Source organism: Octopus sinensis, linkage group LG4, assembly GCF_006345805.1.
Source record: "Octopus sinensis linkage group LG4, ASM634580v1, whole genome shotgun sequence".
Lineage (NCBI taxonomy): Eukaryota > Metazoa > Mollusca > Cephalopoda > Octopoda > Octopodidae > Octopus > Octopus sinensis.
The window spans coordinates 124,340,937-124,354,047 of NC_043000.1; the positions used below are offsets into that span (position 1 = coordinate 124,340,937).

At 35.2% G+C, this 13,111-nt stretch overlaps 1 protein-coding gene across 2 annotated transcripts in view; it reads right to left on the minus strand.

Annotated features, from left to right (window-relative positions):
* The window catches only part of LOC115211132 (son of sevenless homolog 2), a 117,194-nt gene extending 109,409 nt beyond the window's left edge, over positions 1-7,785 (minus strand). Inside the window, exons 1-2 of one of the 2 annotated variants that reach the window (XM_029780077.2) lie at positions 6,857-7,785; positions 4,894-5,000 (exon numbers count right to left, since the gene is read on the minus strand). In XM_029780077.2, the coding sequence (XP_029635937.1) occupies positions 4,894-5,000; positions 6,857-6,932 (183 nt within the window). In that variant the 5' untranslated portion in view covers positions 6,933-7,785. Of the gene's footprint in view, positions 1-4,893; positions 6,441-6,856 lie in introns of those variants that run through there. The other variant, XM_029780078.2, reaches the window with a different exon arrangement.
* Between the last annotated feature and the right edge of the window lie 5,326 nt (positions 7,786-13,111).

Here is a 13,111-nt window from a genome sequence, read left to right on the forward strand (position 1 = left end):
TTTGTAGAGAGTTGTAAGCAAATGACACTATGTATGACAATGAGTTTTGTTTACAATTTGGACAAACATGTCAAGAGGAAAAGACACACACAACACATTCACACACAACAGGCTTCTTAGAGTTTCCATCTATCAAGCTTCACTCACAAGGCATTGAGTAACCCACAGCTGTACTTGAAGACACTAGCCAACAGTGTCCATGTGGTGGGAATAAACACTAAAACATCTGGTCTCAAAATAAAATTCTTAACCACATAGCCATGGCATCATTTATCTTATATATCATACACACACACACAAGTGAGTGCATGAGTGTTTTATCTCAACATTGGAGAATCAGCTGTAAAGGCTTGCAAGTTACTTGGCGGCATTACTGGTGCTGGTGTCATGTAAAAAAAGCACCCCATACACTGTAAAGAGGTTGGCATTACAAAAGGCATCCAGCCATAGAAACCACGCCAAAGCAGACAGTAGAACTTGGCACAGTCTTCTAGCTCACCAGCTCCAGTCAAACAGTCCAACACATGTCATCAAGGAAAACAGACGTTACATGGTGATGATGATGTCTTTGTATTGAGATTGCTTGAAAAGAATCGACATTTCTGTGCGTAGCCCAGTGGTTTGGCATAGAAGACTAACAGAGGAATAAAGTGTTTCACTTGGAAACGAGTTGGCATCAGGAAGGGCATTCAGCTATAGAATCTGACCTCAAGAAATGTCTCAAACCCATTCCAGCACAGAAAAGAGAACACGACAATGAAGAGGGTGAGGAGGACGAACAATTATTTCACTGGTTCCAGAAACGAAGATTAAATGAACCTCAAGTCGATTTCAGTCTTGAACCAGCAGGCTCCAAACTAGATAAAGCTTATGATTCTATCTCATGTTAATATTAAGCAAGTAGTGTTTAATACTTTGTCTTAGGGTGACAATTATTTTTATAATTCCTCCTTAGATGTATCAATACCAATATTTAAAAATAATTGGTGCTATTTATGGGGGTTTTTTTTTCAGTGTTTGCAAAATTTATGAATATATAACACAATGCTGATTAATATCTAATAATTAATACTGAGAAAGATTAAACTTAATTCTGCACTAGACTATTTCATGGATTTGTGATTGTTTCACTTCATTTCTCAGTTTGGCTCTGGTATTTATGGTAACTTCCTTCTCTAAAGGGCAATTTTGTTTCTTTTATATAGTTTGTCATAGGTACAAAATATTTTGCTCTGTCCACCTCTACACCTAAATGAAATTCTGCCAGGATTGAGTTTTGTCATCTCTACTACTAGTAATACACTAAAGTTCACTAATCCAGCGAAATCATAATTAAAAAAGAAGCTAACCAAATCGTCCACAAATCTAATATATCATAAAATCAATGAATATCTATTCAATGTAGTCCAATTCTGATACAAACCGCTACATTCAGGGCCTATAAAAGTTATTCAACCATATAAAGTACTAGATGTTTAAAAAAATGAAAAGACAGAATTTATCTGCAATTTATGTCCCATTTTAAACCGTGTAAATAATGAAAGAAAACCACGGATCAGGACGATTTAAAAAGAACACCTTCAACTATCAATGCTTTTTCTAATGTTTTTTTTTTAAATTATTTTTTTCTTTTCTTAACGGAAGTGTCGTCAGAAATTTATGGCTTTCATCTTATTATTTTTTACGGCCATGTAGTCGCCTTTCCAAAATTAGAGGCCTCGAGACTGCAGCAGACAATGTTTACTAATAAAATATGGAGAAATGGTCCCATTTAATGTTCTAAGTTTCCGTAAGAAATTATATTTTTGCAACAAAACGTAGATTGGCAGATGTTGATAAAAAAAACAAAACAAGAGGTCAAACTAATTTGATAGGTCAGAAGATATCAGAACGTAAACAACCAAATCAAAGCCATTGCATGTTTGAGACTAAGCTATTTGACAAACTAAGCGTAACTGACATATCTTACTGATCAATGACCCATATAAGCAATCAAGTTTACTATTATATCATCTGGCCTTCCCTTATGACATTTTGCGATGACTGTACATAGAATTTTCGATTATAATTTCAATTCAACATATTCCAAACGTCCTAAGAGCGAAATCGAAACCTCATCCGTAAATTTCAAAGGGTAACCGTAGAAACTATTTTATGTCTTTAAGACCAATTTCCTCCATTTGTTTTTAAACTGCAAAGGGTTAATAAACAAGGGCGATAAACATTTTTAATGGATGGAGTCACGTCCCTTCTTAACTATTACTAACGCCCAGCCAGCAAGCCAAGCCTGCCTGCTGACATCATAGAAACTTAGTCAGCCCAAACCTGATGACATTACAAGATACAATCATAACGAAAATCTATACTGCAGCAATTACTTCATTTACGTTAACAATACACAAATATTGAAAACTGGTTACTCATTAGAAGCGACTGGACAAGAGACACTGGGTGGAGTCCAGTGACAAGAGCCGAAGTTAAATTACAGAAATCCAGGAAATAGATTATCATCAAAGTATCGCGTTACTAATTAAATTGTTAATGACCCTTGCCATAATCAAGTTGTTACGAAACATTCTTTAGAGAAATTCGACATAATAATAAAAGTAATTTTCAGAATCAATACAGATATCTTACAGCGAACATATATCTAAATACGAAGTTGGACTTAATAAAACACGTTTTATACAAAAAAAAAAACGTGTGTCTCAAAGCTAGTGACACCTGTCTAATGGACTCACCTATTGGCCAACAAGGTAGCAGGTTGGGACTTGAAGAAATTATTATAGCACCACGTGCATTTTGTTTATAGTAATAATTATTTTTATCTAAGGATAAGGTTATTGTTTTGAGAATGACGTAAACAGAATCGGTATAATCAACCTCAATATTTTACTGGTATATAATTTTCACTTCAAAAGGGCGAAAAACAAAATTAGCCAACAAGATTTGAACCGAGAACAGCAAATTTGGGATATAATCAAGCATTAAGTTCGGTCATATCCACTGGCCTATAATAATAATAATACAGGCACAAGGCAATACATTTTTAGAAGAGTGCGGGTACGATAATAATAATAATAATACAATCTTGTTTGAAAAGTAAACTGCTTTGTAACAAAACAATAAAAGTTGTTCCCAAATGAAATAAAACAGTTATATGTATTAATATTTCAATTTTCGATATTAGGATTCCCAGCAAACAAATGGCCGATACATGTACAGAAACATATTTAAAAAAACAAAACAAAATTTAATTACATTGTCAAAAATGATTAGTTTATTAAACGCTATGTAGGACTGATTGTTTTTGTTTTTGTCCGGACTCGTAAGTAATAAGCTAAAGACCTCAGTCTATCTGTTGAGACAATTCTATTAATCAGCGTGGTCTAAGCCAGCAACTCACGTTCTATTTCTCGAAATGAGTAAGTAAAAAATAAAAAAATAAAAACTTATCCTGACATTTCGAGGTTTTCTAAAAAGGTTATCTGGATTGTAGACCCTGTTACAAAATCTGATGCTGTAGATAGGGTAAACTCTACCCGATTCACATACCCTCCACTATCAATGCTTTTCTAATTTTTTTATTACTTTTTTTTTTATTAACAAGACAGTATCGCTAGAAACTTATGGTTTCTGTCTAACATGAGCAAAATCTTTTATTTATTTATTATTTTTTTAATGGCCATGTAGAGTCACTGTCGTTTGCACCTTTCCAAAAATAGATGGATCGAGACTGCAGCCGGCAGTGTTTACTAATGAATGTCATTTAATAATAGTAATGAGCATGACGACGATGATGATGATAAAATGTCACTGGTAAGTTGGCGATGATAGTGATCATTGTTGGTGGCGAGATATATTATGAGGTTAACGATCGGATCAAGAAGATATGATATTGTGTCATATTTGTGTTATTAACTGAAGCAAACCTCGTAAAGTCATGATTCAACAGTTGAACCGAACTATACACAAACGTGAGAAGTTATCATGGAAGACATGAATTATTATTATCTCGGGTTAGGACAGACACTTGTTATAAATAAATAAATAAATGAATAACAACAATGACGATTTCTAACAAAGACAAAAAAATAATAAAACTTCTTTTGACAAGACAGAAGGCCACAGTGCAGAGAGGTAGTCAGTAGAGGTATCATTTTATATGACTGGTACTTATTTCGTTGCCCTCTGGCGGATGAAATGACAGAAACTATCAACAAAATTAAAGTTATGTACATAGAGGAGGAAAAAAAACTCACCACCTCACATTGGAGAGAGTGAGAAAAAGTTTTGAGTAATATTTAATTTACAATTTTGTTTTTAAAAATGGTTATTTTGTAGACTTCCTTTTCAATTGACACCTAAAAGGGGGAATTAATCGAATTAACGAAAAGCACCGAAATTCAATGGAAATAAGACAAATGTATTTTGTGTATTTGCGTGAATGTATCAGGACACACGAGGAATGCAGTTACGGTAGGAAATGTGTAGAAAACTGTACAACATATACAAAGTAGCCATCACAAGTGATCACAACATGGCCAATATTACAATCTCGTAGACAACACAAGACATACATGAGTGCAACATATACAATCGTACGAAGCATTACAGACATACATACACACATTATATATATATATATAAACGTATATCTGATTGTAAATCTTAATCTACCATAGCATACACATGCGTGAGTGTGTGTATGTCAGTGTATGTGTAATGTATATTTCAAAAATGAAATAAAAATAGACTTGGTGTGTATGTGAGTGGAGGGAAAAAGAAATGAGGGGTATGATAATGAGAATGGTAGGATGGGTGGGCAGAAAACCCATATACATATACACACAAACAAACAAAAATATAATTCATGTGATTGTTGTAACTCACCTTTTGCAGGGAAGCAGTGAACAGGTTTTGCCACTTGGATACGTTGGCTTCGGAGGAGAAATCATAGGTCAATCTCTCGTTAGCTGCACTGGACGTGGAAAACATCACTGTTTGTTGCGATAATTTGGTGGAGGGGTGGACGAGAGAAGAGAAGAAAAAAAAATATCACGTTTTGAAAGGTGAAGGGAGTGGGGGGAGAGAGATGACTGGTAGTTCAATGCTTATTATGATGATGATTATTATTATTACTACTATTATTATGATTGTTGTTAATTTCCTTTCTTTTTCTCCCTCCTCCAACTCCAAAACTAAAATATCCTTATTTTTGTCTCTCTTTTTCCTTCGTTTTTGCTGTTGCTTGCTGTTGTTGTTGTTGTCGTCCGTCCGTCCAGTTACTGAATATTTTTTTTTTGTTTTCCCCCCTAAAGGCTACTATCGCCTTTAGTTGACGGCTGCAGCAGCAGTAGTAGTAGTGGTGCTATCACTACTACTGCTACTACTACAACTACTACTACTGCTGGCTTCACAGATGCAATGATGGTGTAATGCAGCAGTAGTATTGCTGGATATTATTACTATGACACGGACCAGACCAGACGTGGTGGTAGTAGTGCCAATGCAAGTAGTGGTGGTAGTAGTAGGTGTAACAACGGTGGTAGTCGCAGTAGTAGTGGTGTTAGTAATATTGCAAGACGTAGTGATAGTGATGATGATGGTGGTGGTGGTGGTGGTCTTTTACAATAGTTTTTTTTTTCCCTATCCCACAACCACTACTACAACTCCTTACGACGTAGTAGCAAAAAATAGGGGTGCGGTTAGAGTAGACGTTATCACCAGAGTAGTAACAAAATAGTGGTGGTAGCAGTAAACACTGGAGGCATTCTAAACGGACCTTAACGACTGGTGCATGCTTCTTCGTCTCACCTCTTCCTACTTCTATTACTACTGCTACCCCGTCTACAATCTATACTAATACTTCACCTCCTTTTTCGTACCCCCCCTTTTGTTGCTTTAATTTAATCTTTTTTTATTGTAGCTTTCTTGCTTTTCTCCGTTCTTTCTTTCCTTCTGTGTTATCACCGTTTGTCTTTTTTTTTGTTTTGTTTTGTTATGTATTTTTCTAATCTACCTCACACGTTCCTACTGTGTCGCTTTCGTCTCAATCTTTACTCCTTCAACAGCTTCACGACACCACGAACTTGTGATCTTCCTCCGCGCCGTCTGTCCAGCAACAAATACAAATCGACTTTCTTTTTTATCCCCCTGAAAGACCTAGAAATTTCACTTTTAATTGTTGTTCTCCAAGTTGCTGTTGTTGACGATATGATGACAGTTGTTTGCAGGATTTCAGTGGAGATTTTGATTCCGACTGAATTTGTTTTTCTCCTAGTTGAGGTGTCATGTACACTAGAGCCATCATCATCTCCAATAACACAACACATAAATAGATCGATGCAAACAAATAATATAGATGCTTACAACTATTTATTATTATTATGCTTTTTTCTAATTCCGTAAATATCAGTTCAATGTCATTTAACTAGAGTTTTAATTTAAACCCTTTACTAATTAATATCATCAGAAGAAAGTATACTTTACTTAATGACATAAATACATAGTTTGCATGCATATATTTACACACATTTATATCTAGTCTAAATAGCATTCATAATGTTAAGTTATGCCGATATAACAAATATTACTTGCATATTTTTTTTTTTTTTTCGTTTATCTGTTATTTTGTAATAATGAGACTAGCAACTAAACACACTAGTAGATTGCTACAACGTAGGAGACTGATGTTTTTAACAGTCACAATAAAAGAAATAATGTGAAAGAAACTAGTAAAGAGGTGGAGTAAACTACTTGAAAGAGGACAGCAATATGATTCTGAGAAACACAAGTAAAGACATACATAGAACCAAGTTATGTGCATTTATAATCTGTACATGCATATACATACTTTCAATGTGTATTGTACAGCAGACAACTCTTCTGTTGTGTTGAGGTCTTTGAGGACTGATGATACATACATGCATGTAGGTTTTGAAAATAGATCAGGCATTAAAAAGAAAACTAGTTTGTTGACGTTTTGTTTCCCCCGTCAAGGGAAAAGAAGAAGAAAAAGACTAGATTGGAAGTGTTGTGCCCTTATTGTCTCATTGCAATACATAAAGTAAATGGTAACAGATTAGTGTGAAGGGGAGGGGGGAGAATAAATGGTGGGTGCAGTGGTGATAGTAACAGTAGAAGAAAATATTGAAGGAGGGAGGTAGAGTAGGAGTAGAGTCAATAAGAGAGAGAGAGAGATGAAGAAGGAGAGGGGGGAGTAGTGAGGGCAAGTACAGTGCGAGGCCTCTTCGCCGTCGCCGACGTCGATGGAGAGAAAATACTGTTTTACGCCTCGCTTAGTCCCAAGTATTCCTCGTCAGTTTTGTTACTTGTATACTTATCCAATGGCAATTAACGGTTAGGTTCCTTATTTAGAATTGTCTGTTTTGTTACTTTCTTCTTTTTTTTTCTTTTTACTTTGTCTCCATTGTGGTGGTGTTTATTTACTCTCTTCTTTAGACTGAACAAAATAAATGGCCAGGATGTTTACAGCAGGGGAGAAGAAGAAGGGCAAAAAAAAAAAAAAAATTCGTCTACTTCTTTGAGCATCAACGATTTTCACTTCGTACAACGTGCGTATGGAGTGGCGGTGTATATTATATTATGTATGTGTGTGTGCGCGCGCGCGTGCGTGAACCCTTTGTGTCATTCTACCAGTGTTAGTTCCTTTCTCGTCGCTCACTTGTGCCCCTCTTTATCTATTATTAGCGGCGATAGTCATAGAGGTGCTAACCCTTCTCGTCTACTGCCACCGTCGTCTTCCTAACACTACACAAGAAGAAACGTCTCGGAACATTGGACGCATGCGTAGTTGCCGCATGGTTCTTGTATAAAAGTTTAGTCGTTCTTCTTGGCCACTTGCCAAGTAGTAGAGAGGGGGAAAAATAATAATAATAAAATAAAAAGCAGGTCCATTAACGGGGTGGGCGAAGTCACACATATTTACACAGACAAACCGCCATCTATGTTCACAACTGAAGAACCTCTACGCGGTCGCTCGATCTGCTAGAAATAGCAGTTGAATCTTTCTGCTGTCTTGAAAAAAAAAAGGAAGGACACACTGAATAATGTAATCCTAGATATAAAAAAAGATACATTATGGTCACGGCTGGAATACATTTGATCATGAATCTGCTCGATCGGGACTAAACAATCAAGAGCTTCTTCGCGGTCGATTGACCTGTCAAAAATAGCGACCAAATCTCCTTCATGTCACTTATGACAGTCTTGTATAAAGTCAGGACACATTAGATATTGTAAACCTACATGATAAAAAGCTGTCGTGCTGGTCGCTGATGGAATGTTTATGATCATCAATCTGCTCTGTTAAGGTTAACCTGGGGTTTAAAATAGACAGCTAAGAAGTCTATACGGTCATTCAACCTGCTAGAAATAACAGTCAAATTCTTTCAAATCACATTCTACCATTATATAAGAGGAAGGATATATTAGATATTGTGTAGACCAAGAAATGAAAGGGATGGAATGGTCACGGCTGGAATGCCTTTGACCAAAGATTTGCTCGATCGGTACTGACCTGGATGTAAACAACAACTAAAGCGCACAGTACAGATGTGTGAAAGACTGAATTCGTTTGTCGACTGACTTCTCAAAGAGTCGTTCGTAGCTTGTTGATTTAATGAATGTTTATAGTATTGGAATTGAAAATTAAACCTCTGCATACCGATGAAGTTACTGGCTCGGGTCCTATGAGTAAGAATATAGGGGCTGAAGAAAAGCGATTATCTTAAATAAGGACATTTTAAAATCGTTGTTTTAACAACAAATTCTGATTGAGTAAACTTATATCTAAAACATTCCGGCCGTGACCATTCTGACCTTTAGTATAACTAAGACTGTGTTGTCCGATGTGTTCGTTTTTTATTGTAGTGTGTGATTGCAGGGAGATGCGATTGCCATTTCTAGCAGGTCAGCGATCTCGTACATGCTCCTGTATTCGTGGGTGAAAATTACAAATTATCTTCTGCTAATTACGAATTACAATAAGCATAAACAAAAGTGACATAATGAAAATACATTTTAAAAAGTAAAAATAAAAACAAAACAAAAATAAATATCTGATTTATTTCTTTGCTTCAGGTGTATAAATAATTTTCCTCTTGGAGTTATCGTTTGAAATTGTTGCAATAGGTGATATGATTAAATTATGGTAAAATTGTAAACGAAATGAAGTGTTTATGTTGAGGGACACCATTAGAGAAGGGAGATAATTCTGAAGACATTTGAAAACGGCCCTATCCTGTAAGATTACCTCTGTATGTGTGTAATGTGGGCACGCCCGTAAATACAATTGCATTTCTCTTGTGACCTATTGAAGCATATCGCATACATAAAATATGTTTTACTAAACCATGCACATTTATGTGTATCTAGCGAGATTTAGCTTGCAGTGATGCATTCTTTTATTTCTGCATTGAATATTTTGCAGATGGCGTTGATTTGCTTCATCAATCATTTCTGTCTAAAAGCTATGCAATAGGAAAATTATTTATGCAATAATAAAAACAGAAATAGATGTCTGCCGTCGTTTCGAAATTATTAAGCAATAAATTTATTTTGAGATATTTACTGGAATAAGTGAAGCTAAAGAAAAGAAATAAATGGAGTGGAGAGGAAATTTTACCAGTTCATAGTAAGCAAATCTCTCAACGCTCCAGCTTATAACTGATTTGAAATGGGAAGATTTACTTAGAAATATATAATTATATATCTTTGGTTTCAATTTTCATGTCTTAAAATTAATATCTATAGAGAGAAGAAGGAAATAATTTTCAGAGTATTAAGTATGTTTGGCAAAGAAAATATATATTTACAATTTGTTGAAAAGATTCTCAAGAAACAAAAAGAATTAAGAAAAATATCAAAGAAACAAATATTGGTATCTTAACGTCTCACACTAAAGAGTCCTTTTATTTATTTACTTTTTATTGCTTGAAAGAAAAAAATAATTTTGCATAATTAATACAATCTACACTTGTGATTCTTACACTCATGGAAATTTTTCCTGGAGCAGGGGTGGAGATTTCATGATTCGGGGAGAAATTTCAGGATACCAAGGAAATTGGTTTTAGGCTGAAAACATGATGAGAATGATAGAGTAGAAACAAAATGGTTGAGAAACAGAACAGTTGAGAGATATTGGAGAAGAAACTCATTTGTTGTGTTTAATTCTACTTTTGAGATTTCTGGTACACTTAATTCTATAAACCTCTGTTCCACTAACAGAAATTATGTATCAAATTATCAACCTCTCATAGACTAGTGTCCTATCCATGTGCAATTTGTCTCTCATCCACTTAATACCATGCAAACAGAGCTGAGAACTAGCCTACCACTATTATCTAAATCAGGAGTTCTCAGTGGGGGTCCATATAAGATTTTATTAACATTTATGTACAATAAATTGCTTATTCTCTACAATAAGCAAAATATTTTAATTTTTTTATACAATTCTTGATAATATTCAAGTATAAAAATAGAGTTGGGTTTTTTTTTAACCACTGAATGGCTATGGAAGTCCAAAATGAATCAAAGGGGTCCATAGGCAAAAAATAGTCAAGAACCAGTGGTTTTAATAGTACTGTACAACTAGTCCACCATACTTAAATTATCTGGAAATCTCAGGTTCCAAAACAACAAACTTAAAGTAGCACCTATCAAATCTACTATCTTCCTTCTTACCAACAATGCCATAGGCTATTGAATACAACCAATATTCACACTTGGTAGTAAACATCACAAACGTACTTAGTTATGTACAAAACCTCCATGATATGCACAACACACACAAATGAATAGTAAAGAAAGCATTCATTATTGTGTGTGTGTAAATGCAGAATATATGAATGATCTATGAATGCTACATGTGTATAAATAGAACACAAATATGTTCCATATTTGACCAACAGCAAACAACAATAATAGTGTACAAATAATGGATTATGCCAGTTTCTTCTGGATCACTATCTCTATAGAATAAACTGCAAAGAATACAAAAGCATTGCACTTCATACAGCCACTAGTTGCACAATGGTGTCACCAAATTTCCATATGTGTAATGAAACAAAAATATTAAGAGTAAAAGACCACCTCGATAATTTAAGGATGAAGTTTGCTCCTGAAACAAACTGACATTCACAGGGTGTACTTGAAAAAAAATCTTCAAATATATATACAGTACCCTACAGGAAAATCAAAAACACTCTCTCTTTCACTCAGCTAAACAAAAATTATATATATATATTTTCAATATGTGACCACATGTGTATCATTGACGATTTTCTTTCTCCATTTTTCCCTTCCTTGGACCTTTCCTTTTTCTATGTTTCTGACAAAGAGCTCCTCTCGAAATGTTAAATCCCACTTCTTTCTTTCCTTTCCTGGGCGTCCAATATCACGACACTTGTTCCACATCCTCGCGTTGTTGTGTTTTCATGTTTGGATTAACAATATATATATAACAATTTAGCTAAGTGTAAAATATTTAAATTGAATTGAATTTATATTTGTTCAGTTTATTGTTTTGTTTTCCATTTCTTATTTATGGTTACACCCCCCCACACACACACACAGATATAGTTCCAGCATCAATAGCTTCATTACCCACAAATGGAGTTCTAGAATGCATCTGCTAATAATAAATCTATGAGAACAGAAACAGCGCCCAAGTTCATTTTCCCTATCTCTAGTGACAACCAATAGATTCTTTGGCATACAGAAATGGACAGGGAAGAAAATACAGATGCCACATTGCATGTTATACAGAGCATATAGTGTGGTTTTTGGTTAAAGGAATTATAAAACAGGAACAATATATCTGGATATTTGATCAACTATGGAATTACACACTAATAACAAAGTGTTTCTTTCTCTGTTTGAAAAGCAGGTGATTTGAGGCATGGGACAGTCTGATGATGTACGGCAGAGAATTCACAAAAGGTTGAGCAAAGGATCTGGGGGAAGTAGTAGTTATAGCCATAAGAAAATTAAATATCACTAGCATAGCTAGAGTATGTCACCCCCGGGGCCCAACGAAAAGTACATATTGCCTAGAGCAGACCCAAAAGTGGACTGCACCCTCCACCCCACTCTCACTGTGCTAGTGTTGAATATGCAGAACTGGTTAATGGCAACAACAACAATGGTGTACAAATAATGGATTATGTCAGCTTTGTCTGGACCACTAATCTCTCTAGAATAACCTACAAAGAATGCACACCGAAAACTGGATATGGAATACTGAAGTAGGTTGGAGTATAACAAATTATTTAGTAGTCTATAATAAGAAAAGCGAATCATCCATCTCAATAAAATAACAGAATTCACTTTTGCTTTGTTGTTCTGCAGTCCAGTAACCCTATCATTGTCGCTAGATTAGTTAACAGGGCAATAAGCATATACTGTTTCATAATCACTATTATAAGCACCATCAGCTATAGGGTTTTTAATATTAATAATAATAATAATAATAGGCGCAGGAGTGGCTGTGTGGTAAGTAGCTTGCTTACAAACCACATGGTTTCAGGTTCATTCCCACTGTGTGTCACCTTGAGCAAGTGTCTACTACTATAGCTTCGGGCCGACCAAAGCTTTGTGAGTGGATCTGGTAGACAGAAAATGAAAGAAGCTTGTTGTATATGTTATGTATGTATATATATGTTTGTGTGTCTGTGTTTATCTCCCCCAACATCGCTTGACAACTGATGGTGGTGTGTTTGTGTCCCTATAACTTAGCAGTTCAGCAAAAGAGATCATTAGAATAAGTACTAGGCTTCCAAAGAATAAGTCCTAGCGTCGATTTGCTCGACTAAAGGCGGTGCTCTAGCATGGCCACAGTCAAATGACTGAAACAAGTAAAAGAGTATTATTATTTACTTTTAATTTACATAAGACACACCCAGCGTCTTAGGGCAAGTGAAGAATAAGAGATGTTACAATATGACTGAAAGTTTGGCTAGGGAAAGTGGCAGGGGCAGTAGTGAAATATCTTCATGTAATACAACACATACATTTAAATTGAAGGGTTTTTCTAAGGACGTGAGCAATACTTGTCAGCCCAATCTTTTGGATTTCTCTGAGACATGGT